The sequence below is a fragment of the Labrus mixtus genome, chromosome 13 (assembly GCF_963584025.1).
Source record: "Labrus mixtus chromosome 13, fLabMix1.1, whole genome shotgun sequence".
Classification (NCBI taxonomy): domain Eukaryota; kingdom Metazoa; phylum Chordata; class Actinopteri; order Labriformes; family Labridae; genus Labrus; species Labrus mixtus.
Window position 1 is genome coordinate 15,329,830 of NC_083624.1, and position 26,840 is coordinate 15,356,669.

Below are 26,840 nucleotides of genomic sequence, written 5' to 3' on the forward strand. Positions count from 1 at the left end.
GGGACCAAAGGGTGACAGAGGTGACAAAGGAGAGACGGTGAATACTCATTTAACCTTCAATAATACATGTTCCTTTATAGAGTTCACTGGATTGCAACACACAACATCTTATTCTGCATTTTCTATTATTTTTTTATCGCTCTTTTTAAACCTCAGAGGGGAAAATAAGACACTGATTATCTTTTTTTTAAAAGAAATACATTAATAGAACAAATATTAAAGCTTCATACGGAGCATTTTTTTTAATCTTTGATGTCTTCTAAGATGGTAAACGTATTAATCCTTCTTGTCTGTTTGCATCTTGTGTTTTTAGGGTGAGTCAGGTCGAGACGGGAGTGGACTTCCGGGTCCACCTGGCCCGCCTGGACCTCCAGGTCAAATTGTCTATCAGATATCTGGCAATGTGAGTAACACAATGTGTCGGCAGACGTGTAACTAAACTACATTTAAAGGAATACAGCCAGCTCTGCCTCTTGAATGTATGACTGAAATCAAAACAGTTTAATCACTTTATTAACTTTATTCCCATTGTGTGTCCTCAGCCTGATGGTACTGTTGGCAGTGTTGGACCTCAGGTTTGTATTTTTTTTATTACACTGTGATACTGACAGAGAAACAACTCTACTTTGAATATAGTTCATACACATTAGTGATTTATTTTCACACGCCTGCAGGTCTGTACAGGAACAGGTATTTGATTTCTTCCAGCTTAAAGTTCACATGGGTTAATAAAGTGTTCCCAGTGGTTTCTTTCAAACAGAAATCTAAGTTCATATGGAAAATCTGTGTAACGTACATGACCTTGTAATTATAACTGTAGAGATGTCCATCAGCTGAGACATGTTTTTTTAATACACAGGGTAACGTACTATTAACTTGTCCTCTTCTGTCTGTGGTTAATTATTGACCCACCATCAGTAATGACAGGGTGTCATTTTTTCAGATATATCAAACTTCATCATTACTGTGTGACCTTTAACAGACAACCACAAAATAACACAACTAAACTTTCATTGTGATTAAACGCAGACGTATGTCATCCATGTGCAGCGAGTGAAAGCTGTTACTATCTGACAAACTACATGTCAAACATGTCCGACTATTAAGGGACAGAAAAAGATGTTTGTGTTTTCACTTTTGAGTTTTTGTTTCATTTGCAAACAAAATGATGTATTGTTATATGTTGGATGTGTTTTCTTCTCCAGGGAGGACCTGGTATACCTGGTCAGGCTGGATTCCCTGTAAGTCTCTTGTGTTTCTGTACTTTCCTATCTTAATCATGAAAGTTACATTTTTTAAGAATCCTAAAAAACATAAGTGGGGGCACTGGAGTCAAGTCTAGATGTTTTCAGCTTGTCGCTCCCCACTTTGTCCTCCCAGTATTGTCTGTCACTCTCTACTGTCCTGTTCAAGTCATAAAAGGGCCCAACTAGATATATATCCAACTAGAGAAAGATAATAGCTGACAATATTTAACTAAACTACATGGCGTCATCAGATGTAAAGATCAGAGCCAGAAATAGTAATAGTCAGTCCACCTCTCAGACCAAAGAGGAAGTTGTGTTCTTTAGCTAACAGTGCTGAGCCTTTTGTTCATGGATACCTAACTGCATCCTTAAACTTTATCTCATCCAAACAAATATCAGGTCTTTGTAGATTTTACTTCACACAGCAGTGAAACAGAAACAGACTGCTTCACAAAAGAAGGGCCAGTTCTCACAGACAATTTAACAGCAGAGTTTGTCACCCACACACCTTATCAAGCATCAAAGGCTTTTTCTGTACCACTGATTTAACATACTGGTATTGCATCTGCTCAGTGAAGCTCAAAACATCTCATTCCCTAATTTCTACACTCGATATCTAAACATCAGTCCACTCAGTAGTTCAGGAGCGGTACTGTATAGACAGTTTAATGGAATGGCTGATTGTGTGGGCTTGAATTGATCGAGTGCAACAGAGTCTTCCCTGCTGCCAAAGGACTGTAACTCCGACCTTTTGTCTGTAAATAACTTTTTATTGTCTTTGTCCTGCAGGGTCCTATTGGACCAAAGGGTGATAGAGGAGAGCCCGGCCTTCCAGGCTATGCATTGAAGGTAACCTCTTGGTTGTTCACTATTAATTAAGCTGCTCATCATCAAGAGGATGTCACCATTATTAAGTCTCTATGTCTGCTGCTGCTGTTCTGTGTTCAGGGTGAGAAAGGTGAGTCTGGCTTAGTCATCGGGCCTGACGGAAACCTTCTGTCTCTGGAGGGGCTGACGGGTCTGAAGGTGAGTCTCACTATGTCTCAGTGTATCTCTGCACATTCAAGTTTAGTGCACTGCATTGCATTCAGGAATTTTGTTGTTGAAAATGATCTTTGCTCATGTAGGGAGACAGAGGGCATGCTGGACCTGTAGGACCCTCTGTAAGTGTCTGAGCTTCTCTTTCAAAGATTTCTACACTTGTGCAGTTTAAATCTTGTTCCACCTAAATTGGCTCTTGTTTTTTCATTATCTATATTTTAGGGTCCTTATGGACCTGCTGGACTTAAGGGTGAAATTGGAATGCCTGGAAGACCTGTAAGTACCCTGACCTGATAAGTAATGTTGGTACACTTTGATTATTCAGTTTAAGTTGCAACCAATCAGTCGCAGATATCAGCCTGTCCCTGCTGCTATTGGCTCTACAAGTGACTAATTCTGTGCTTGTGTTCTTTGTTGTTGTATTGATAATTAATGGAATCTGAATCTGAAATATGTAACACTACTCTGACAAACTCAAAATAAAGACAAAGATGCTTCCCCTTCTCATTTCCACCGCACAGTGTCCGTTTTTCTAAGTGCAGGTGGACAGTAACAATTGTCTCCCCTCAGGGTCGTCCTGGTGTAAATGGATACAAGGGTGAGAAAGGAGAGGCGTCGGCTGGATCTGGCTTTGGCTACCCAGTGAGTGTTAACATTATATGTGCCTTTGATGAAAAGCTGATGTGACATTGGTGGAATTTGAAACAGACAGTTTGACATAATCTTGCTTACTGTAGAACCCCCGAGCCATGCCAGTGTGTCATGAACGGCTTCGAGTGTCACAATAAGATTTAAATGTGACCCGTCTGTGACCTGCATTCTGTCAAAACAGAGGTGGTTAAGGCTAGCCTGCCACAGGTGACATTTTCACTAGGACTTACAGTCAATGAAAAGGAAGAGTGAAGGTTGGCTGGCTGGCTACATCAGTAAACCTGTTAGCTTATTTTATTTAAATATAACATTTTCCACAAAGACACTTTTTAAGATCTCTTCAAGTGGCAAGCTAACCAATGTGCACTTTGTATACACCGGTTAGTCTTTGGAAAAGTTACAGGAGTCCTGGGTTTTGAGAAATTAAAGGAAGTATTGTCTGCAGCTCTGATGTGGATGTGGCCTGGAAAGCATGCGTGCACCTTTCCCTTTTCATTTAAATAAGTCGCAGAGTTTGCAGATGCCACTGTGATAAATGTTGACATGACAATAACATGACTAAAATAAATGAGTCCTTTTCTGGAGTGGGCATCTTTAATCCTCATCAAGCTGTACACTGCACAGACTTGTCACTTTTTACTAGAGGATTGTGCTAATGGTAGAAACATACACAATGTTTACATGCACAGTGCATGCACACAGTGTCACTGTGCATGTTATTGATGGTTTGTGACCCTCACAACTACCTAATTGGAATCATTCTTTACACACACAGACACACACTGAGCGGTAAGAAATATTGACAACCTCATTCTTTATCAGGGAGTCCCTGGCCCACCAGGACCACCCGGCCCCCCCGGACCCTCTGCACCAGCTATAGATCGCTTCAACGTGAGTACACAAGTTTCCAAAACTCTTATTTTGAACTCAATTTTAGAAACGCAACGTCTGTACAACTGAGAATAATCAGCAGATTATGACACAAAGTTCATGTCCCTCATGTACCCTCTCGCTGAACCAGATCACACTTGAGTCTTTTGGGCAGTGAACGAGTCATAATCTGCTTCTTATGTTCTGCATAATTTGCATAATGTACCATGCACTTTAAATAAAACTTTTTCCTGCACTGTTGCCTTGAATTTCCTCAACTGACAGTCCTTCTTTCTGTTTGTAGCGCTACGATGAAAACTCAAGGAATTACTACGGTATGACCTCCAACACACAACTTTTGTTGTTTTAGCAGATCAAACATAATATGGGAAGATAGAGGGGGATCAGAATGCTGAAGTTAAGTAATTGTGCGAGTCAAGGAAGAGAGATTTAGGAAGAGGTTTAAAGAGTCTGCACAGATGAACACTTCTATCTTAATTTGAGTTTGATCCAGCTGCCTCAGCCCGGCGGGGATATTCACTCTATTGTCAAGAGATTAAGCCGTCAAGCCTTTCTAGATTTGAAGAATGAACAGATAAAACACAGAAGACATCACTATCAATGACACAGGGTGCTAACAGTTTTTTAAGTCTCAATGTCAAGATACACCTGAGGGCTGCTGTGTCTTACTTAGAAAGGTTCACATTTGCATTTGTTGCAGAAACTAAAGGGGAAAAAGGAGAGCGTGGTGACAGAGGATCTCCAGGAATCCCAGGTATATCCAAATATTAATACAGGTCTCATGTTTGTTTTAATGCAGGATTTCTTTTAGACGTCAATTGTTTGTACTTACTCGCTCCCGTCTCTCTCTACCAGGAACATCCTCTAATATTGATATCTACGCCTTCAAGGTAAACCGTCTTATTGCTTCATCACCAACCAGTTTCATTAGTACGATCAATGTTTTGTAAGAAGAAGAATCATAATGTTTAAATGTTTGAAACAGAATGAACTGAAAGGAGAGCGTGGAGAATCGGGTGTGAAGGGAGAAAAAGGAGAGCCAGGTGGTGCATTTTATGACCCACGATTTGGAGGAGTTCAAGGCCAACCAGGGTCTCCAGGAAAACCAGGCCTTCCGGTAAGTTCTGAGAGCAAAATTATGAGTTGATATTCACAGATATCTGTAAATATATACTAACCAGATTTCTGGTTTTATCTTTAAAATCATCAAATAATCCAGTGTTTCATATTTAAATTTGTCTCTTTTGTGTCAGGGACCAAAGGGAGAGTCTATCATTGGCCCTGCCGGACCTCAGGGGCCTCAGGGGCCACCAGGGATTGGTTACGATGGCCGTCCAGGGCCCCCAGGACCACCTGGGCCACCAGGGTCTTCCTCACTTCCCGGAGCATACAGGCCCAATCACTGTAAGTGGCTTCTTCTTGATGTTTAACTATTCTGTCAATTCCTAAACTCACTGCTTTTTGCAGTTATACTGTCCCTACCACTGCTAGTGTGAGGTGACCTCAAGCTGCTGTTTTCACATTACTTTCTACAACTGAATCCACTCCAATGGAACCAATGATAACCCAATTAATTAAAAATATATTTTTTTTCTTATTTATAGCCGTCAGTAATCCTGGACCTCCAGGTCCCCCTGGTCCCCCTGGAACCCCTGGCTCTTCCTCTGGGGTAAGTACCATCCTCTGACTACATGATTAGTTCCTTGAAATGCATCATCACTGAATTGTAAGTAAGTCAGGTGTTTTTGTTTTCCACAGGTTACAGTTTTGAGATCGTACGACACGATGATTGCTACAGCCAGGCGTCAGACAGAGGGCAGCCTCATCTACATCATCGACCAATCAGACCTGTATCTGAGAGTACGAGACGGACTGCGCCAAGTAATGGTACGGTGGTCTATTTGTAATTCACAGCTCAAACTAGCTGTTTTATCTATAGAACATTGAGCTTTGGTTCTTTAAAATATGAAGCTGTTCCTGTATTTGATTGTTGGCCATTAGGGGGCAGAACACTGGAGGAAGTTTACAAACTACTACTTTTTCCAAAAGTTCTCACGACTAACATATGCAAAGGGAGTAATTATGTCAGTGATGACAATAAGGCGCTAAACTAAACACGATGTTTCTCTTTCTCTTTCAGCTTGGAGAGTACAGTCCTTTCTTCAGAGATCTGGTAAGTTTCACTAAAGATAAAAAGTAAATAAAATAAACATGTATTCCACTTTAAATTGCAATAACAGTTCTCTAATCATTCAAATTTTAATTTGAAGGAGAATGAGGTCGCAGCGGTCCAGCCTCCACCTGTGATCCAGTACCCTCAGTCCCAGGACCAGTCCCACAACAACGGAGCTGGCCATTATTCCCAGGGTGGTTCATCCATTCGTCCCATTGAGCCTCCACCTCACCCACCTGTAGATCCCAGATACCCCCCACATTATGACCCCAGATTCCCAGACCCCAGACAGACAGGCCAGACAGATGGAAGATTAGCCAACAAACAAAACGAGAACAGACAACCCGTCACACCTCAGAGACGTCCCAGCCCACCTGTCCCCCAGCCTGCAGGCAACCTGGACACATCAGGATCAGGAGTGAGTACAATTCTACAATTCTACAATTCTACAATTCACTTAGCAGACGCTTTTATCCAAAGCGACGTACATCAGAGAGTAAGTACAGTTCAGTTAAGCAGCTGATCATATACAATTAACGCACAGTAAGTTGGCATGACATCAAAATATTCCATTGCCTACATTTAACTTATTCCATCTTTCGTCCCCATCAGCTACACCTCATCGCCCTGAACGCCCCTCAGAGTGGAAACATGCGAGGAATTCGCGGGGCAGACTTCCTGTGCTTCCAGCAGGCCCGTGCCATAGGTCTAAAGGGGACATTTAGAGCTTTCCTGTCCTCCAAACTTCAGGACCTATACACTATCGTCCGGAGGTCGGACAGGGACAGCCACCCAATCGTCAACCTCAAGGTGAGACATTTTTTTCGGGGGAAGAGGCAGTGTTGTGTGTCAGTGGTTTTTCTGACTTGTGTTTTTACAATTCAAGTTTTCGATTCATATCCCGAAAAAGTGTTGACATAAATGATACCACATCTTATTTGCATAACTGCCTTGGTCAGTTTGGTATGACCCCTGTGACAAATTGGGACATGAAACTTTGGGAAAATGTAGATTTTTATTTTAAAAAAGAAAATAGTGGGCAATCTATCAGTACTACATAAAGACAATATTGATTTAGAAATGTTGGGTTTGAGTTTGCTTTGAGTTCATGGTGGTCTAACCATCTCCATAGAACAGTGAGATATGACAAGGAACGATTTTTATTGGAGGAATTCAAATGAAGTTATTGCATTTCCTTCCTTGCAGGACCAAGTATTGTTCAGCAGCTGGGAGTCTATATTTGGTGAACATGCGAGCAAAATGAGAGAGAATGTACCGATCTACTCCTTTGATGGTAGAGATACCCTCAGGGACAGTGCATGGTGAGTCTTTGTTAACTGGATACTATTTGGTTTGTATCTTTTACCTTAATACAACATCATGTGCACTATAATGTATAATGCTGTTAATGCAGTTACAGCCTCTGTGCTCTGGTAAAATCCTAAATAGCTTTTATATGTATTCTAACCTAATTTCTTGTGTTGTTCCTCCAGGCCAGAGAAAATGGTCTGGCATGGATCGAGCACCAAAGGCCACCGTCAAACAGACCACTACTGTGAAACATGGCGGGCGGGCGAGCGCGCTGTGTCTGGTCTGGCATCATCGCTACAGAGCGGACACGTCCTGCAGCAGACTTCCAGCGGCTGCTCGGGCTCATACATCGTCCTCTGTATCGAGAACGCCTTCACATCACACTCCAAAAAATAAATCCCGTCCGTCCGTCTTTGTTTTTGTTCTGGGCCCTAGGTAAACACAGTTTTTTAATTCCCTGACAACACGCCTTGTGAACATGTGGCGTCCGATGAACTGGCCCTGAGGCTCTTTGCCTGGCAGAGACGCTTTGCATCGTCTGCTCCTCCCCTCCACAAACGCCAAAGAGATGGGTCGAACAGAGGGGGGTGTTGGTCCTTTTATTCTCGGGGGCATTGGCACATATTTTCTACAAGGGGTGGAACGAGAGCGAAGAGGCTTAACATGTTCTCAAATTGTATCCATTTTTTAAAAAGTCTGTATATTACATGTTTGTTATTTGTGCTTTTATTTTGTTAAATTTTGACATTATCAATGTTTTTGCCTTTTGAACAGTTTATAAAAATGCTATATCCATCCTGTTTTTTTTATTTTAGGTATTGATCATTTCTACATTTGTTTTTCCGATTTCATTTTAGAACTTTGGGCTATGACGGGGTAGAGCAAACGTTTAAAGATTATTTTAAATTTAAAGAAGATAATAGATATTTATTTTTAAATGAAGTTATGTAAGGACGTGATTTGGGCAATAAAAAAAGCTAAAAACCCTCATTTATATTCTTTACACCACCGAACATTCAGCTTTGTTTTTTTGTTTTTTTATCAAAGGAGCCTCTGAACAGAAACTGTGCCTTATTACACGACGAGAACACGCTCATGTACTGAACAGATACTTTTTCATGCATTTTTCTACAAACTCTGTAAATGTTGCAGCGCTCTTACTTCACACTACATTTAAATGACTTTTTTGTGGACACACTGCTGTAATGAATAATCCCACATCCAGAGGGCAAGACTCCCTCTAGCTGAAATTGAGCCTTTTGAATAAATAAAAAAAAAAAGATTATTTTTCCTTTTTACCACTTAATAAGAGCCTATCAGTGAGTAAGCTGGAAATGATTAGTTTGCTGCTAATCTTTGTTGGAGTGATTGCTGTCACAAGTGTTAGGGACGGAGACATCAGCATGTTTGTGCAGCAGCAGCTTTGGATTGAATCTCACACTAACCCGGCCTCAGTGCTGCTGACGTCTTGACTGAACCTGTGGATATCCATTTTTATAACAAATTGTGCTATACTGTTTCTCCCAGGCACTGAATAAAAGTCTTTTTCAACTACAACAATACTGTGACGTACTCTACATGTCTGTACCATCTCGTCTCATGTTGACCTCTGTCAGCACCGTGACCTTCATGTGTGACACTCAGCAGCTCTGACCAGCAGTTTTATGTCTTATTCTACCATGTGACCCTGAAGCTGCTGACTCCACCACAAATCAGCGTCTCCAGTGTCAAAAAGGGCCGCTCAACAACATGCTCTGGTCATATATCATTTACTAACCTTCACAGTTTAAGGTACAATATGTAGAATTTTATGACAATGTTTACATTGAAATATCCAAATTCATTTCAAATTGACTAAACCTATGTTATATTTTTTTTGTTTGTTGACTACTTACATTACCTCAAATAATGTTGCCATTACAGAGCCGCCATGACAGACAGAGTTTATGGTTGCCGTGGAAACACCGGATATTACGCCAAAGACCGCTACATAAGGAAGCGGGAATTGCTACAGAATTGACAGAACCCGTTTGGTCTGCTCATCCAACACCCCATGCACCCAAAAGGTGTGTGAGAGACCTTTAGTGTACACCTACACTACATGTGATGTAAGTACAATAACTGTTGTTGTGATACATTATTCACTGATTGTTCACGAGCACAATAGTCCTAAACGTGTGAACATGTTTAAAGAGTGAAGTAAGCAGTCGATCATAGATACACTCACTGCGGGTCTATATGTAAAGTGGGTTTTAAAAGAGAACTGAATTAGGTCACCGATCACTTAATGATGGCTTCTGAAATCCTCTTACATCTCGTCTTTAAAGTAGGAAGGCATTTTCAAGATAATATTCGATTAAGCAGATTAATTTGAATGATACAGAGTTGGCCTCATTTAGTAGCCACTTTAAAATGATATGCCCGCCATAAGAGAGCGTCATACATTCAGGAGGTGATAGTGATACTTTAATTATATCCTTCCACGTGTGATCCACGGTTTCTTTCCTTTGACTGCAGACAATGCTGAGAGACTCTCACAATGTGACATGGAAATTAAATATGATGAAATATTGCGATAAAAGACAGCACTGAGGGGAACGCCACGGGGTCAACAGCAGGGCCGGCTAACACGATGCAGCATTTAACACGATGTATTTAAAGAAGGTCACGGTTAAGGTCAGACACTGAAGGGAAACGGTTCTCCATGTCTAATATAGTCCCCTTTAAAGTGAGCAGAAATTAGATATGATATGTATTAAAATAAAAAAAATGGATCCCTGTTTGGATACCACAGCAAAAAAAGGAAGAGTCCTAAGCACCTAATATCGGGTAATTCAGACGGTTTCACTAAACTGTTCATTTTCTGGATGCGGACTTAAGGTCTTCATCTACCCAGACCCGAGGACCTAAAACTGTATACGGGGTCCAGTTCCATGTTTCATTATGGTCATGTGGTTTGGGTCAGCTCCCAGTTCATGGTGGCTTCAGGGTCTTTTATCACTTTAGGTCGTAACTGATAACTGATAAGGATCAAACTACAAGTTTGCAATTGAGACTCTGGGCCCATTAGATTTTAGGTTTCACACTGCTGACCCATGAAAAGCTTGAAAATGGAAATTAACTGAGCCTGTTTTCAACTACACACGGCAGTAAACATCCTAAAAAAGTTTTTGCAGGACTAGTTTTTGTAGTTGATTAACTAATGTCAAAGTTGATAGTAAATACTCGGAGCCTGAAGGCATCATCTTGAGCGACATGTCATTTAAGAATCAAGCAGTGCTGATCAGACTCGGTCCCAAAACCTTATCCATGCTCCCACATCCTGATAAAGAGCGAGGGATTGCCTAAAAATAATCAGTAAATACAGTCACTTCCCACTCAGTTCCATCAATCTGCCACTTAAGTATCTCCACCCGCTGGGCCGCCTTATGAGAGCTATAAGGATTAAATTAATTGACTGGGGGAGCTCAGTGTCGCTGCAGTGTCCCTGCCTGAAAGAAAAAATAAACTAGCATCACAACTCCTGTCCAATTCCTCAAGGTCCGCGTTTGAGTAAATCTCCAGGAATAAAATAAACTTACTGAGTGACGTATTATCCACTTAAGTCCTCTGGACTGCGAGGTTAGAGGGGGCAGAGGGTGGTCGCGATGTAATAACCCACAGCTGGCTCTGCAGCTCTCACACAGGCTGCCTGGTGAAGGCTCTATTTAGTGGGCGCTAAGTAATGTGTAATGTAAAGCACAGTGAAATGATCCAGCCACGTTAATGATACAACAAGGTGACATGCCCATATCGGGGGGCTTAATTACGTTTTGGGCGGCAGCAAAATAAAAGCCCGTTGTCAGATGTGCTGCTCTGTGTTTATTCACTGCTGGTGACTCACTGTCACATTAACCCACATCTAACAATATCTTCGTGCAGTCACAGAGCCCGTTCTGTTTAGTGACCTTTTATTTCAGCTTCCCACCAACCTCAGCATATACACAGGGATGTATATGAAGAGCTCCTGCCATGAATCATTAGTAAACGTCTTCAAGTGTCATAATATTAATGCATTCTGCCTTTAACTACACCAACATGTTTCCCCATCAAATTAAAGGGTAATAAGGAGGCCTAAAGCAACGTTAGCGTAGCGTCTGAAGCGTGTTAGACCTTCTGCGAGGCGTTCACATTTCCCTGACATTTAGGTAGATAATGAGCAACAATCTCCCCGTCTTTAAATCCCCTTGTGAATCTTCTGGCATTTAAGTCTATTTTTTTTCCCCCTCCTGTCTTTAAATATTTGATGAGGAGGGTGTTATCAGGAGTGGATATTCCTGGCTGTGTGACCACTTCATCATGCTCTCTTCTTTTACACTGACTCAGGTGTGTTTCTCCGAGGTCTTCTATCAGCTTTACATTTCGGGTTAGAGAATTATAGTCAGGTGGAAACCATTTCCTTTTGAATGTGTTTGTCTGCTGTCCTCATGTTGAAAGTCTGTGGACTGATATCAGTGATAAAGCTGGCTGACATGAATCTTAGACTTCTTAATATTAAATTGGTTTGTCTAAATCCTTAATATCGATATCAGACCCAAAAATCCCAGATCTGTCTGGCCCTAGTTTAAACCTAAACAGTCTTTTTATTTTTTTATTATAAGCCTTTTGTTAGTAAAATACAATAATTTATAGAAACTTTGATAAAGTAGCACTAAACTATCTGAAATTGGAAAAATAAAAGTGAAGATGGAAATGATTTAAAACCCTCCATACACTCCTCTGGTCATTTGTGTAAGTCAGCTGATGACTTAGATGACATTTTTATCATTATTCAGATTACTGAGGGGATCTTGTTTATTTTATTTTGTCTTTTTATCTTTTTGATTTAATTCATGTTTTAGCTTTCTGGAATGAATACTTTTTTTTTCCAGTATGTGGACAAATATCCTAACATCAGATGTTGGTTGTGTCCATTTTTTAAACATTATTTTTATTGACATACTGTATTCTGACGACAACATATAAACCATACAAAAATCTAACTATGTAAGCCATCCCAAGGATACAAACACCAACACTCACATTTAGTATTCAGTTTGTTAAAGCTATTTTTAAACCTTTTTTTTTTAAACAATGTGATTTTTTTCTACAATGGTGGAAAGATCATGACTGAACAAAAGGACAAGGATTTTATTTGCTGATCGTCTTCTCTATAAACAGTATTTATCAAATCGATTTAACCTAGACCTATGAACTGCTTTTTTCTGTTTTTTTTTTCTGAATGAGAATATCACTTTGCAGAGCTCAGAATAAATGCTCCTTTCTTTCTACTAAGTGGAATCGTCTTCAAAACAAACTGTACCAATGTACATTTTTTAATCCAACAAAGATTTCCTCAATGCGGTATTTCTCAGACTTTTCATTTCAAATTACAAAATAAGCACTAAAAAGGAAGATGTTGTTGTTCTCTGTTTTTTGGGACGAGCCCTCCATGATTGCGTCACTCAGAATTCCCCCCGGTCAGGTCTGCAGTGCCGGTTCACAACTACCTCACCGAGCTCACACAGCTCACTACCCGTGGTCATCATCGCAGCTGGCTACATATTCGATGTGACATCTCCTTCCATCTTCCAATGAATTTTTTATGTGCTTCCTCTCCCACTCGCACGCAGACGGGGCTCGTATCAGCCCCGCTCTGTAAGTCTATGCTACTGTAAATTACAGTGTCGCCTTTGGAGTCTGTGACCCCTCTGTCCTGTTATTATAACTATAGATTGATCCACTGCAGGTTTCCATACTGACTGGATTCATGCAGACCGACACATTGTTATGCACAATAACAGATAATATAAAAGCATCGGGTTCTGGAGAGACAAACGGGTGCAGCTAAGGAAGGGGGAAATCCTGTCAATCATTAGAAATATCCATGAAGTTCTTATTAGGAATCATGCCTGTATGTCAAATCTAATATTCTATTATACTAAGAAGACTCCAGTGTGGACCTTTCTTTAAACCAACAAGGCACACTTTTCCCATGCAACTCCTAGTCTAGTGATATCGACTGAAAAAGAAAGACAAACTTCTTGATTTTACTCACCGCTTAACTGACGGTTTGATGCCACACTTGTGCCGTGCATATCCGATCATGTAATAATGCACTCAGGTATCGACAGCCTCATTGATCTGCAGGCCCCTACAAGAGATCAATCAGAGGGGAGAGGTGTGGTTATCTACAGGCTCTACACATGCACCCGTTCAATCACACAGATATACATTTCATCTGATCCCATTATGTTTTATCTCCTCTGAGCTCGTTAGCAGATAGTGACTGCGTATTAGTGTAGTGTGTAAAATGTGTTTTCAATCTAGTATTTAGGATGGGGAGACTAACCTGTAGGAGACAACTACTGTACAGGAGAGTGGAGAGTGCACATCAGTACTTATTGTGATGTACATTTCAACCTGTTGTTGTCGAGTCACTTCAGTATAAAGTGTGATTATAAAACTCTCAGAGTGATGTAAATGCAGACGCACAGTGACTAATAGAAGCACGGGGACATCTGAGTATGGTAATAAATTTGTCTCAAGAGTAGAACTGAAATCTATTAGTGGATAAATTGATTCGATGGTAGACAGAAAAATATCTGTTTGAAAGAGTTTTGGCAGGGAGCTGCTATAACCTGGTGCCCTGAGTAATTTGTAGTAAAAGGGAAGTTTGTTCTTGGCACTGTAAAAACCTGCCATGTTCACAATTTGTGGGAATCCTACATTTTCATTTGGCAGACGCTTTTGTCTAAAACCTTACACATCTGAGAGTAAATACAACTAGGGATGTTCCTAGCTGACTAATTTCCAAGTCGGTTAACGTAAAAAGTAAATTTCCTTTACTAGAGAAAAGAAAGACAAGAAAATGTGCTCGTTTACATCCAGGTTATAGAGTGGGGAGAGCAAGCCCCTTGAGGCCCCTAGTGGCAGGTGTCTGCATTACAGTGTAAGCATAAAGTGACCATCATCGAAGACCAAAATATCATAATCAATAATAATATCATAACTGCAAAATGGCATCTGTTTGATGCGACTGCATGTCAGGGTTTTTTTTTTACTTTTAGTTTATCTAATAGACCGAACAATAAATGCTGAAAATGTTTGGCAGAGAACCTGACAATGAATATAAACCTTATACATTACATACATCCCTAAACATACACATACAGAGCACTGTAATGAGGCTAATTTAAAAAGTCGTAGTCTCCATTCCTAAAAAAAAAAAAAAAAAAGCACACAAAAAGCAGCGTTACATTTCCACACTGAAATATGAGCAAACAGGAAATCAGCTGTTTCATGTTTCCCTTTCAGGACCAGCTCACATTTACACTGTGGTTATTTCTGTAACATTCCTGTAACTGAGAACTGTCTTCGATTGCCAAAAAGATGTCCATTTTACAGAAACATGTAGCCAACAACGGTGCCTATTATATGTCTGTATGTGAAATGAAGGGCTATGAATTCTATTCACATCAACCCACTGTCTCACTGCTGAGTGTTTCCTCTCACATTACAAACACATGTACATGAAGAACAGTAAACACTCGGGTGTCCACAGTTTTGAGTGTGACTGTGATTTAATCTTGAACTCTGTGACTGACTGCTGACTCGTCCAGCAGATACTCCTGAACTCTAGTCCAATGCATGCTGGGATAGACTCAAGCTGACCACCAGACACAATGATTTAAAAATGGGTTGATGGTTAGCCTAGCGGTTATAAAGCTTGCCCCATGTACAGAGGCTACGTTTGTTAGAATCCGACTTCGACCCTTTGCTGCAAGACATCCCCCCAACTCTCTCGTCCCAGCATTTCCTGTCTCTCTTCAGCTGTCCTATCCAACAAAGTCAAACGGCCCAAAAATATAACTTTAAAAAAACGATGTGGATGTGGATCATTTTTTATCAGGGCTACAGTAACGCCTGCTTTTTGTCGGCTCTTGTGAACACAAAAAGAGTTTCACAGCAGAGTAGAAAAACCCTGCATCCTCCACAGCTGGTGGCCCCTGAGAATTCCCTCCATCCCTCGAAGAAAAAAAAAAAATCTACCTTTCAGCAAGTCGCCAAGCTGTTTGCTGACGCACAAAAAAAAAGGAACGAGGTAAGAAAAACTCCTTTACACTTTTTTAAACATTATAACTGGTGTCTCCCTTACTTCCTATGTTTCAAATGAGGAGTGAGATGGGGATGTGCGTTTCATTCCTCAAACTGACCGATCACCATTGATCATATATCAAGCTGGGAGCGAGTCAGAGTCATCGACTGAGCAGAATGGAGATCTGACATTCGACATGTGGCTATGTTGTGTGTATTTTTAGTCAACATGAAGGCCTGCTGAAATGTCATACCTTAATCGTATTCTGAAAACAGTGTTGTTAATGAGAGATCTTTGTGTGTGTGTGTGTGTGTGTGGGTGTGTTCTTGTCATTTAAAAGTCATTTAGAAGTGTTAAGATGTTTTTGGGTTGGAGAAGAAAATCAAATTGAAGGTGTCACTTTGCTCTCAGGTATGATTAGGTATGACATTTTTTAGGCTAAGAGATTTATTAATTCAAAAGATAATAGGCAGATTAATCAAGAAAGAAAATAATAAACACTGCTGTAGCTGAGTTTTTTAATAAAGATCTTTTATGTTGCAGAGTCAGATTGATTTTATGTATGAATCTGGGAAGATAAGTAATCTATATGAATACATTACATCTTCATCACCAAGTTCTCTACACAGAATTTTCAAATATTTGCTGGTTTTGAAATGATACAACAAGGTGACATGGCTTCTAGTATTCAATATTTCTACTTGCCATCAATAACAGGCGAGGGAGATTATTTGGGTATTTGTATGTCATACAAATGGAAGTCTCAAATTTGAGCTCCTGCAAAAATATTTCAGCCGTAAATTAACCAACAGAGTAATCAATGAAGACACTAATTGTTCTTTCTGGCCTGGCTGTACGTTGGAGTACTGTAAGAGGAAAAGGACATCAATGATTTGTTTGTGAGAGAGAGCCTGCAAATTAGAGCTTCAATGATTAATCAATGACTTGATGACTTGACTGAAAGAAAATTAAACCTCAACTTCTGTGATAATCCACTAAGTCTTTAAGAATTATTTAAGCAGAAATGTGAAATGTCTCCTGGTTACAGCTTTCCATATGCGAGTATTTGTTATTACCTTGAATAACAGCAATTAATCAATCAATCTTTATATGTACTCGCCAATTAATAACAATTTCTAGACACTTCAGTAAAGAGCAGGTGAAAGACCCCACACTCTGATATATTATTAAGACTAAACACTGATCCAGAAACTGAAGAGTCGTTCTGTTTTGGGCAAAGGAAACTATTTGAAGACGTTATTTTGGAATCTCTGAATGACTCTTAGACATTTCCGAGACTAAAAGATTAACCGATTAGTCGATAATGAAAATAATCTTTCGTTTCAGCATTACTGCAAATGCTCCATGTGTCACCATGTGTTCATGAGTGACTCCTGGCTGAAGCCTCTTCTTCTCCTGTTTCTGGCAGGTCTGCAGGGGCAGCGTGCAGCGTGCAGGGATACAGTGCCGGGTTAAGTGGCCCACAATCTAATCACTCTAATGTCTGTAGCAGCTCTAAATCACACAGTCTGGCTGCAGAGAACGCTCACTCTGTCCTTCAAAAGGGGGGAAGCTTTTCATGACTCCTTCCATATTGTAATTATTCCAACTGGATATGAGCTATTGCACTTATTGGCTGGGGCAAGGCACCGGCTGCCTCCGCTTCCATTGGCTGCCTGGACACCCCTGAGCCGCCTCCCATTGGTCGCCCAGAGGAGAGTGGGAGGAGATCTCCTCCCCATCCTCCCCCTGTGGCAGAGCGTGTAAATGTAAAGACTCTTTCTCTGCCTATTATCTGAGTGACTCGGGGTTTTGGTGTCTGCCTCCGAGCCTGTGCGTGTGTGTGTGAGTGTGTATGTTGGAGGGAGAAAAGAGATAAAGAGAGAGAGAGTAAGGGAGGGAGAGACCAGCAGCGTTTCTTCTCCCCCCTTTAGCCTCCCCGTCTCCCTGCTCCCTGTCACTCCATCCTTCTTCCCCTCTCCTGGACCACCCTCCAGCCCTGCTTCAAGCCAAGACCGAGACCCCCTACCACCACCCAGACCACCCCGGGACCCTTTGACTCTCCTCACTTCTCCGTCCCACCTCTGAGCAGGTAAGACCCGGACTTCTTTCAGGCTTTAAAAAGTACTTCCTACTCTGTCCTCTCCTCTCCTCTTCGTCTCTTGTTTTGTTTTCTAACACTCACTTGTCTCCGGCCTCTCCGTCCTCCATGCATGTATATTTCAAGTTTCCCCTGGGGCACTTCTGTCCCTCTCGGAAAAGTGACACAGTTGCAGGAGATGATATCAGTGAGGTCACTCTAGTTTTCCTTCTTCCTCTGATATTCTGCTCCGATAACAACTTCCTCCCTCCCTCCCTCCCTCTCGGTCCCCGCAATCTTTTCATCTTCATCTCCTCGTGTCTTTTGCATACCCTCCGGCTTTCAACGTGCAAATTCAGTTAGAAAGTGAGTCAAATCTTTTGTTTTCAGTTGTGCTTGGAGCACAAGTTGACAAGGACAACATGCTGTGTTTTGGTCGTGGAAAAAAAAAGCATCTCTAATTGATTTCTTTTAGAGTGTTTATGTTAGTTGGTAATGGCTATTTATAGACGCTGACGTACCAAACACACGTGCTATCGCTAGGCTACTTTCCTAATGCCGGGACAGAACAGCGAACCGTCCACTGGCTCCAGAACGCATGACATTGCACAAAGTGTAATGACTTTACAAGGCAGTGAGTCGCTTGATTGAATCAAGCAATCGTTCCAGGAGGAGAACTCCAATATTAACATGGCCCATAAAGCATTCCTGGCAACAGCCGAGGAGAAAGAAAAACTGCTTAGTTCTCCATCCGCACATCCTGTACTTTACCAGGAAGGGGAAGTGGAGTGTGTGTATGTGTTTGTGAGGGAGACAGAGATACTGCTAAAGTGCTTTAGACATCAATACTGGCAGACAGGAGTTTTTAAAGCCACTCTATCATTTCTGAAAATTGGACCTTACAACATCAACAACTGAGGAAATGCTTCTGCTGATCTGCTAATCATGCTGTTCTGATTCTTTGAAGAGTTCTTAAGAGGCAATTGTCTTAATGCAGGTGTTTTTTTCAATCTGATATATAATATCGTATAATCTTTTAAACAACTCCAAATTAAAACCTGCAAAGCTATAAGCATGTTCTGTTTTTTTTTAATTCTTCAGATAATTCCAACAAAAGTTAATTCTCCTCCAATCACACGTCAAGTTTCCTTCCTCATCGTAGTCATCTTAATTTGCATGTTTACAACGTTATTAAGTTTTCCTGGCTGTGACTTTCAAGCTTCTCTATCAGTTAATTTGACCTTTCTTTCTCCAACAATGACTTTCTAATTTAGAAAAAAAAAAAGAAAACGCACATCTGTGACGCAAAGCCTCATGGGAATGGAGGCTTCCCAAAAGGACCGCCTTGAGAATCTGTGAGGAATAACTTAGGGACAGAATGACATCCTTTGACACTTCAAAATGTAATTCCAAACAGCCTTGTCATTTTGCATATTTATGATGTTTTTTAAACATAAACATGTCATTGAAAGGCGGATTTATGATGTTTTTGGCAGCATTCGCATATTGAATCATTCAGGTGTCAGGTTGTTTGGTTTATTAAGGAAATGTAAATTGGCTGTCTCTACTTCCTGAAGGGACATGTTAAGTGTGCGTCTGCGCCTGCTCCTCTCAGATGCTCAGCTGGATTAAATCCAAAATCAAAACAGCTCACCCTGCTCATATTTAACCCAGACTACAAATAACATGCATCATCACAGAGAGCCTGCGATAGGAGACCAAAAAAAAAAAAAAACAGTCAACGCTGGATGCAAAGTTGCGTTTCTCATTAAACAAAAACATAAGTGATGTTGAAAAATGTGTGTGATCAATACCAGCATACTTGGCAGGCTGACTTGCATCAAGCAGTCTTGTGCATTTTCTGAATTAAGTTTTACATTTGGATGAATGACAGGATGATGTATCGTCAAAGAGGGAAAGTTGTCTGCTATTTTTTCAAGCATATTCAGAAAATCATGAAATCAATCAGGTTTGTAGCACGTTGAAGTCGCAACATATCTTCTGTAATAATCATAATGCACAAAGGTTAGGTCACAGGCTGACACATCTAAAACACAGTGATGGAGCTAAAGAAGTACGGGGGTAAAAACCTGAATTAGCTCTCCATGCACAGACTTTTTCGGGCCGAGCTGCTCCCATGCAGCAGACATATTTAATGCACTTACAGCACATCAACTCTTTCAGGGTAAGCTCTCTTAAGAATGCATACGTAAAATCCCTTGTACTATGAGATATTTATGAGCCTCTGCGACGTGGTTGCACACTCCTGCTCGTGCACGCACACGCCTTCATAAGCCACCGCTGCTGTGAGCTTAAGTTGAGCTGTGCGCAGTTAATGCAGACAATGAGTGTGGCTCGCCATGTCAGAGCAGTTTTATACTTTGTCATCACGTTGACACACGCATCAGTTTAGGTGCGCTAAGGTGTTGTGGAGGTGTGATGTCATCTGAGTAAGGAAGACAAGTGAAGCATTGAAGTGGCAGTATGTGAAATGTGAGCGGACGGGCTTTTGTTTTATTCATACTTCATTGAGAAAAGAGGTGTAAAATCTGAAGATGACTTACGATTCATCAGTTATGAATGGGCTACTTTCTCCCACAGTCACTTAAAAAATGAATTCTTAGTAACATACATTTTATTGCTCTGAATTCATTTGCAATGCCTTCCTGTCTCTGCCGCTAAATTTCCATTTGGAACAACCGCACTGTAAAAAAAGATGGATCACATGCATCCAGTACATTCAGCCAGGCTTCCTTCCATGTAAAGCCAACGCTCTGCAAGCAGCTGGCCCCTTTGTGCTTTGGCCCCTTCGAGCCGTTCCGGATCTCCCGCTGGCCTGGCTCGGGGCACACCGAGTTGTCGGGGTAGGGACTGGCTCAGAGTGAAGAAGGCCATGGACACTGACTGGCTGCCGTCTTAGCAGCTCACACAGAGACATGGAGGGAAAGAACGGATGCAGACATAAGGCTGGAGAGAAATGATCGCTGGTCTAGCACCCGCTCTGGTCTCTTATCTTCTTAAAAGAGGAACTTTAAGTTTCATGTTGGAACTAAATCAAACATTTGGAATACATTTATTGTACTCATTTGTCACATTTAATAAAACTAAATTATTAAATTATTACAGGATTAAAGCTAGAGACAATGGTGCCGCAGAATGAGTCAGAAGGAAACATCATTACGACCCAAATGTGGTCATAAATTATCTTCAGCCACTTGTAGCCCCAAATGTTTTTCTAAGTATCACCGCAGAACAAAACAGAACTCTATGACTTGTTTTTTTTTAGTAAACACATAACAGGGTTATATTATTAATTCAGATTTTTTTTGTAGAGATTAATAAGGTTAATGATGCTTGTTGTCGTTGTTTTGATTCATTATGAACACAGCTTCTGAAAATGACATTAAAAGTTGAAAGTAAATCCATTTAACTTTTTTTTTGGACTTAAAAAGTTTCATTTGCAAGTTCAAGTTTGCCGATGACTCACACACTTATGTGTCTGAATTATTTATATATTTTATTAGAACATTTTATCAGATCTAATCTTCATTTTGTTTTGTACCAGGAGCAGGATCAGTTCTCAGATTCAGTTCATCTAAAATGTCCTTTAAGTGTACTTTGTGAATTTAATATCAAATACCTTCTGATGACATCTCATCTCCTGCTTATGGACTCTGTAGTTGAATGTTTTTAACAAGCTGCCCAGCGTGCAGGTTTATTGTGATGCAGTCATTATTCCCCTCTTCATTGGTCAGTCTGGTTTGTAACACATGAATGTGATTTTGCTGTTTGATTATGTTGACCACCTGACTAGAGGCACATCATGTAAAGGCTGCTAAGCTTGTGTAAAGAAAAAATAAATTATGAAGGGTTCAGTGCCTGCGGTCAAGGCTGAATTCAGACCCTCAATAAGACCCCCCCCCCCCCCTCTGTTCAGGGTCACAGGATCCCTTCATCCCGGGCTCCTCCAATAAATCATGTCATCAGTCACATAGCAGCTATAACGTATAGGTCTCTATAGCTTTTAGGAAATGTAATCATCTTAAATCAATCTAACATTACATTAGTCTGTCATCTTTATTTTTTCTTGACTTGGCAAACCAGTTTATGAAATCTCTTAAAACAACCCTGACCAGATCTGCCATCACTGTGACCTTTTTGACGTGACTCTATTTTACTATTGCAGCTCGATGCCAGCTATTTTTGACAAACTGTTACTGGAGCCAGAGTTATTGATCTGCTCATACGGACCTTTCTTACATATAGTGCTATTGGGGTGCAAGCTTTCCGATAAACGCCAATATGCAGACTTTGTTCCAGTAGGCAAGAAAAAAAAAACTTTAGATATTCTAGAAATGATATCACTACATCGTCTACACATTTCAGAAATACAAACTGCAAATCAGTTTCTAATTGCACCAATAGGCCAGACATATACTCATATACAACTACCTGATGTGCAGGACGTAAACATCAGACATGTTGATACTCATGAAGGGTGTCATGGTCCTGGTGTTTCGCTTTAATGAGTGACCCTGTTATCCGACGACTTTCAGCAGGAAGCGTCCGTAGATGTCGTAGTTACAGCAGTTATTGAAAACTGAAAAGGTCCTTCCAAATGCCTCTTTTGTAGTGTTTCATAATGTCTAAATATTCTAATCAGACATGTATAATAAACTGAACAAATATAAATGCAGGTCTAGCAGCTTGTTGTCTTTGCTGCTGTGTTGATTCTGTCACATCCCCTCAGCCTCTACACTGTTCACGTTTCATTCATTTGCAAGTGCAAAGTATATGTGACAAGGGAATTGGAGGCAGCCATCATGTATGTACACATAGTTAGCCTTATTGTCTGTAGCACCTGTAGCAGAGAAAAACAGCTAAGCAGACAGAGGTCAGTGCTAAAGTTAGCTGACTTGATCGTAATTAATTTATCCTCTTTGACTTTACATATGTCAAGCGCAGCTGCTCGTATGATCTTAGTAGGGACATATATATAGTATATTGTTGGCAACACATGTTACTCTAAATGTTTGTTGAATAAATTACTTGGCTATGCTTTCTTCTTCTGGTGCTGCCCTACTTGCTACCGAGCTCTAGTGCTGATGCAGTTTTAATCTACTTGAAGTTTCAGGGCTGCTGGTTGTGTGTGCCAATGGTCCAAGACAAAATGTCAGTAGTTCTCTTTGAATTGTTCTCTTGCTACAAAACTCCACCATTTTGCTTTTACTTACAGCGGCCCTGAGGCGAACTTATCTTTCTTCCCCCACGTGGCGGCAGGGCTCACGTTTGGAAAGTTGGGGCTCGTGTGGAAAAAAAAGAACATGTGTGAAACATGTTTGAAGCTCTGAGCAAAACATGACAGACGAAGCGCAGCCTCATCATCAGTGTGAACACAGAGCTAAGAACAACAAATCACTTGTTTCATTCAGAACTGGGATTTGAGGACTGCTGTCTTACAGACTCACAGAACTGATGAGATGCACACAGCAGAAAACATAGCAGGCTGGATCCAGGAGGTCCACATGCAACATGTTTTTAACCAATCAAAAAATACGTAATTTGCAAGGAATCAAGTATCGTTCACAAAGTAAAGAGAGTACTCAAATAGTAAAACTACTGTAAATGCCATTGACTAGTTGCTGCGGAAAATTATATATTGTGAATACAAAAATGCATAATGTATTCATTGCTTTTGCACATGTGACATAGCATTTCCAATTTGATTTGCCAGGCCATGCAAGATCATAGACATATCGCATGTCAAATCTTCATTATGCCTAATAAGAAAGTGTGCATGTAATCACAGCTGCTGACACAGAAAACTATTCTAACACTCCCTTATTCACTCTCACTCGATTGGTGAGCATTTCTCCGTCACTGTTCTGGGCTTTAAACTTAAAAAACAATCTATTCTGAGTCATAATTCAGAACAGAATATAGGGGTTGTGTGGGATTTGAGGCATCGCCCGAGGCTGGAATTGAACACAGCACCTTTTGAAATCTGAAGCTATTGGGGAGAATTATGATATGTGAAACCTGAGGGCCTTTTTGTCTCTTATGCAAAGCCACTGGCTGATGTAATTCAAGCTCGCTGAGGGTTATGGGATCAATCAGCAGAGGATAGAGGGGGGAAGTAGAGAGAGGCTGGTTAAGAAGGGAAAGGTGGAGCAGCAACAGAGCTTTAACATTCCCTGCTGCTTTCCTAGCATCACTCTGGGTGGTGCAGTGTGGTCATAAATAGGCAGCCCCTCTGCCCCCTGTGTTAGTGCTATTTTTATACCCGCTAATACAGGGGGGGTTAGAGAACCAGCTGTGTGGTGAAGTGACAAGAAAACGTTATTGTTGGCTCCGAGTTAAGAGAGCTCTAGTGATAAAAGAAGCATGCACATACCCATGGAAGGGTGTTTGTGGAAGAATTAGACTGGTGGTGTGGCTGCTTTTTATGAGATTAGAGTTCAAATGTTCTCATTTATGGAACTGTTGAAGCATTAACATATTGGATCTTTTTCCACATTGTGATAGTGAGGATAGTGAGGTAGAGAGGTGAAAAGTTCAGCAACAAGTCCAAATGATTGCCTAATCTTCCTAATCTTTTTCTATTCATGACCACTCGACTTTTGTGCAGAGTATTTCCTTTCTGGGTTAACAGAACAGGAAATGTGCAACAGCAGAAACCATTCTGGAGACCAAGAGAGGCGGTTCAAATGTAAGTCACAAGAATCAGATAGAAGTTTGACATATTTTAAATGCAGCGTAGTGCTCAAGTAGTTATGGATTATTAGACTTGTCAGTTTCATGTTTTGCATTATCCTGCTGAAATTGATCAAAAAGAGACAAAAAAAAAAACAGCTATAGTCTTTAGTCTGCAGGCGTTTATTGCTTCTTCACTGTTCATATGTGGCAATGACATTGTGCTAAGATTGCTGTTTGCTTGTATGTATGTTGTGAATTGAAAAACACAAGCTAAAGCAAAAGTTGCAGAGCTATAGGTTGTATATTATCTGAGGGATCATTCATTTGTCATCCAATTTTCCAAATATTAATTAATTAAATCAATCAAAAAACACTTTGATTCGACAGTGGAACTGGAAACCAGTCATTGTTGTTCACAGTCGATGTTGATCCAGTTTTATGATGAAAAGGCATATGCACACTTTGGCTAAGTCTGCAACATGTGATGTAATTAATTATTTAAAGGTCTGAGCTGGACTGTTTTTTTTTTTTTAAATCCTGCACCCACCTGCAGACTCAAAATGTTGGACCACTCCAACCCCTCTCTGCAGAGATTCAGTCCTGTCGGCAACTATTTTTTGGCAAATCTGTGTCACCATCCTGCAGGCAAAATAACACTTAAAACCCCCACATATGCTTCATATCTCTGCATGTTTGACCTCTATAGTATCATGCTGGTGTTTCATTATTAATACTGTAAGTAATTAATCATTTATCCTCTAATTACCACTTTTCTCGAAGCATTGCTTTTATAATCTGAGCTGAATTATGAATGGGAGTGTTTTGAGCCTGAGTCAACAACTGAGTTCCTCATAATCTAGTTTTAAAAGTGAATCAACCCAATCAGTATCTTAATACAGTATATGTATGGGCTGAATAGGACAACAAAGGTAGCCTTCATGGAGAGGGTGGATATATCAAATTTACATTGCATGGCACCTGTTTTTAGACACACTCTTGCACTGGATTGCTTTTTAAAAGAAAAAGAAAGAGTTGGTTAAGACGGAAAAGTAAGATGTAGAGAAGTTGGCTCATTAGCTCCTTCTTGACTCTACACAGTTGACCAATAAGTCAACCTTTCAGCTGAATCTTTGGGAGTGTTGGTTCGTCTCAAACTGTCAGACAAACCGCTCAGAAATGTTGTCAGATTGTAGTTAGGACAGACGGGGACTACTGAAACTGAAACTTTGAGAGGCATCAAACAAGCACCTCCATGAAGACAGACTTGAACCCCCGGACACAGCATGATCAAAAACAAAACAAAAACCAGAAGTTACATAGGGTGACTACTTCCTCGCCTCTTGAAACCTATTCGTCCAATGAGAAAGTTGCACTTGAGCAAACCTAGTTCGACTCGTCATTAGAAAGAATACCAGGAGGATCTAGGACCTCAGATATTAGAGATGTTACTACGATGAAGCATTATATTCCCACAGCTTTCTCAAAACTTTTGCTTACAACAAAGTTTACTTGATGCAGCTACCTCTAATACAGAATATGTATATAAGAAAGTATGTAAGGTGTTTTTAGCCCTTGATGTTTTGCTTCTTTGATTAAAAGGATGAGTTGTTTGTTTGCATTTCTCACTCCAAATTATCTTCATGGGCCTTGATTCACTGATCTGAAACACTCATTCCCCCCACCCAAATCTACATGAAGCTGTAGACCTGTACAAACTAGTGTCAAGATGCAGGACACAAAGTAGGGAAAGTAGGGTAAGAAAATCTTAAGTTTTCTTTCTCTTATTCTGTCTCATCAAATCAGTCTACCTTTAGCCACGCTTCAAGAGGAGATTTTCAAAAACTCCGTACTGCTTAACAGTATTTACAGCCGCTCTTTTGAGCACGACTCACAGCCACAGTCTGCTTTTTTATCACCATGGACCAAGGACAAGCGAGACATCAGTCGAGACACACGTTCAACAGATAGATTCGTTGTAGTAGAGATACAAATCCGTACTGTGCTGGGCACAAGTGACACAGCGTAAAGCCATTCCAGCACTTACAGTAGCCTATGTTACAGTCCATACACATGCTGCAAGTGAGCTAACCCACTTAAATTTAGGATTAAACTATTTTACCTGAGTGGTGTTTTGTAAGCACTGATACCCGCTCTGATACGAGGAGGAGGCGGAGCCGTTTGATCAATGAGTGTGTGAGACCGCTGACTCTGCTCTAAGTGTCAGAGTGAAACTTGCAGATGATCGGGGTTGTTGTCTGTCACTAATCACTATTAAACACTGCTTTTATTTACCTACCATTATGGCAGGTAGGTTGAGCAATCGATGTTGCCTCATGTGTGCACTATAACCAAAAAATCCATGTAGTGTCAGAGCGTAATACATTGATACTGGTTTACCGCCCACATCTGCATAGAGCGAAAAAATGATATTAGCAATACCAATAAAATGACTTTTTGGGCAAGATACTGGTCCAGGTGAAGATGGCATAGATTAAGATGTACAAAGGACACGTGATGAAAATGTATGTGTATCTGTGACAGCTGATTTCCATGGTATACACCAACCAGATTTTGGCACATCAGACAAATTTAAATGCCAACAATCAGCTGTCACTTCACTTTTCAAATTACTCT

At 40.6% G+C, this 26,840-nt stretch overlaps 2 protein-coding genes across 12 annotated transcripts in view; both read left to right on the plus strand.

Moving 5' to 3' along the window:
• col18a1a (collagen type XVIII alpha 1 chain a) overlaps nt 1-8,874 on the plus strand; it is a 78,047-nt gene extending 69,173 nt beyond the window's left edge. For all 4 annotated transcript variants that reach the window (XM_061053850.1, XM_061053849.1, XM_061053847.1 and 1 more), the window contains 22 exons: nt 2-37; nt 314-403; nt 543-575; nt 1,206-1,241; nt 2,037-2,096; nt 2,196-2,273; nt 2,375-2,410; nt 2,511-2,564; nt 2,859-2,930; nt 3,762-3,830; nt 4,114-4,144; nt 4,531-4,584; nt 4,686-4,720; nt 4,816-4,947; nt 5,084-5,234; nt 5,435-5,499; nt 5,589-5,717; nt 5,971-6,003; nt 6,101-6,421; nt 6,616-6,813; nt 7,210-7,325; nt 7,497-8,874. In XM_061053850.1, coding sequence (XP_060909833.1) covers nt 2-37; nt 314-403; nt 543-575; nt 1,206-1,241; nt 2,037-2,096; nt 2,196-2,273; nt 2,375-2,410; nt 2,511-2,564; nt 2,859-2,930; nt 3,762-3,830; nt 4,114-4,144; nt 4,531-4,584; nt 4,686-4,720; nt 4,816-4,947; nt 5,084-5,234; nt 5,435-5,499; nt 5,589-5,717; nt 5,971-6,003; nt 6,101-6,421; nt 6,616-6,813; nt 7,210-7,325; nt 7,497-7,710 — 2,043 coding nt within the window. In that variant the 3' untranslated portion in view covers nt 7,711-8,874. The remainder of the gene's footprint in view (nt 1; nt 38-313; nt 404-542; nt 576-1,205; nt 1,242-2,036; nt 2,097-2,195; nt 2,274-2,374; nt 2,411-2,510; nt 2,565-2,858; nt 2,931-3,761; nt 3,831-4,113; nt 4,145-4,530; nt 4,585-4,685; nt 4,721-4,815; nt 4,948-5,083; nt 5,235-5,434; nt 5,500-5,588; nt 5,718-5,970; nt 6,004-6,100; nt 6,422-6,615; nt 6,814-7,209; nt 7,326-7,496) is intronic.
• Nucleotides 8,875-17,198: 8,324 nt separating this feature from the next.
• Nucleotides 17,199-26,840, plus strand: part of LOC132987065 (poly(rC)-binding protein 3) — a 67,294-nt gene continuing 57,652 nt past the window's right edge. For 2 of the 8 annotated variants that reach the window (XM_061053857.1, XM_061053858.1), the window contains exon 1: nt 17,205-17,522. The gene's annotated coding sequence lies outside the window, so the exon portion shown is untranslated. Of the gene's footprint in view, nt 17,523-26,840 lie in introns of all 8 variants that reach the window. The other 6 variants (XM_061053861.1, XM_061053856.1, XM_061053855.1 and 3 more) reach the window with 5 other exon arrangements.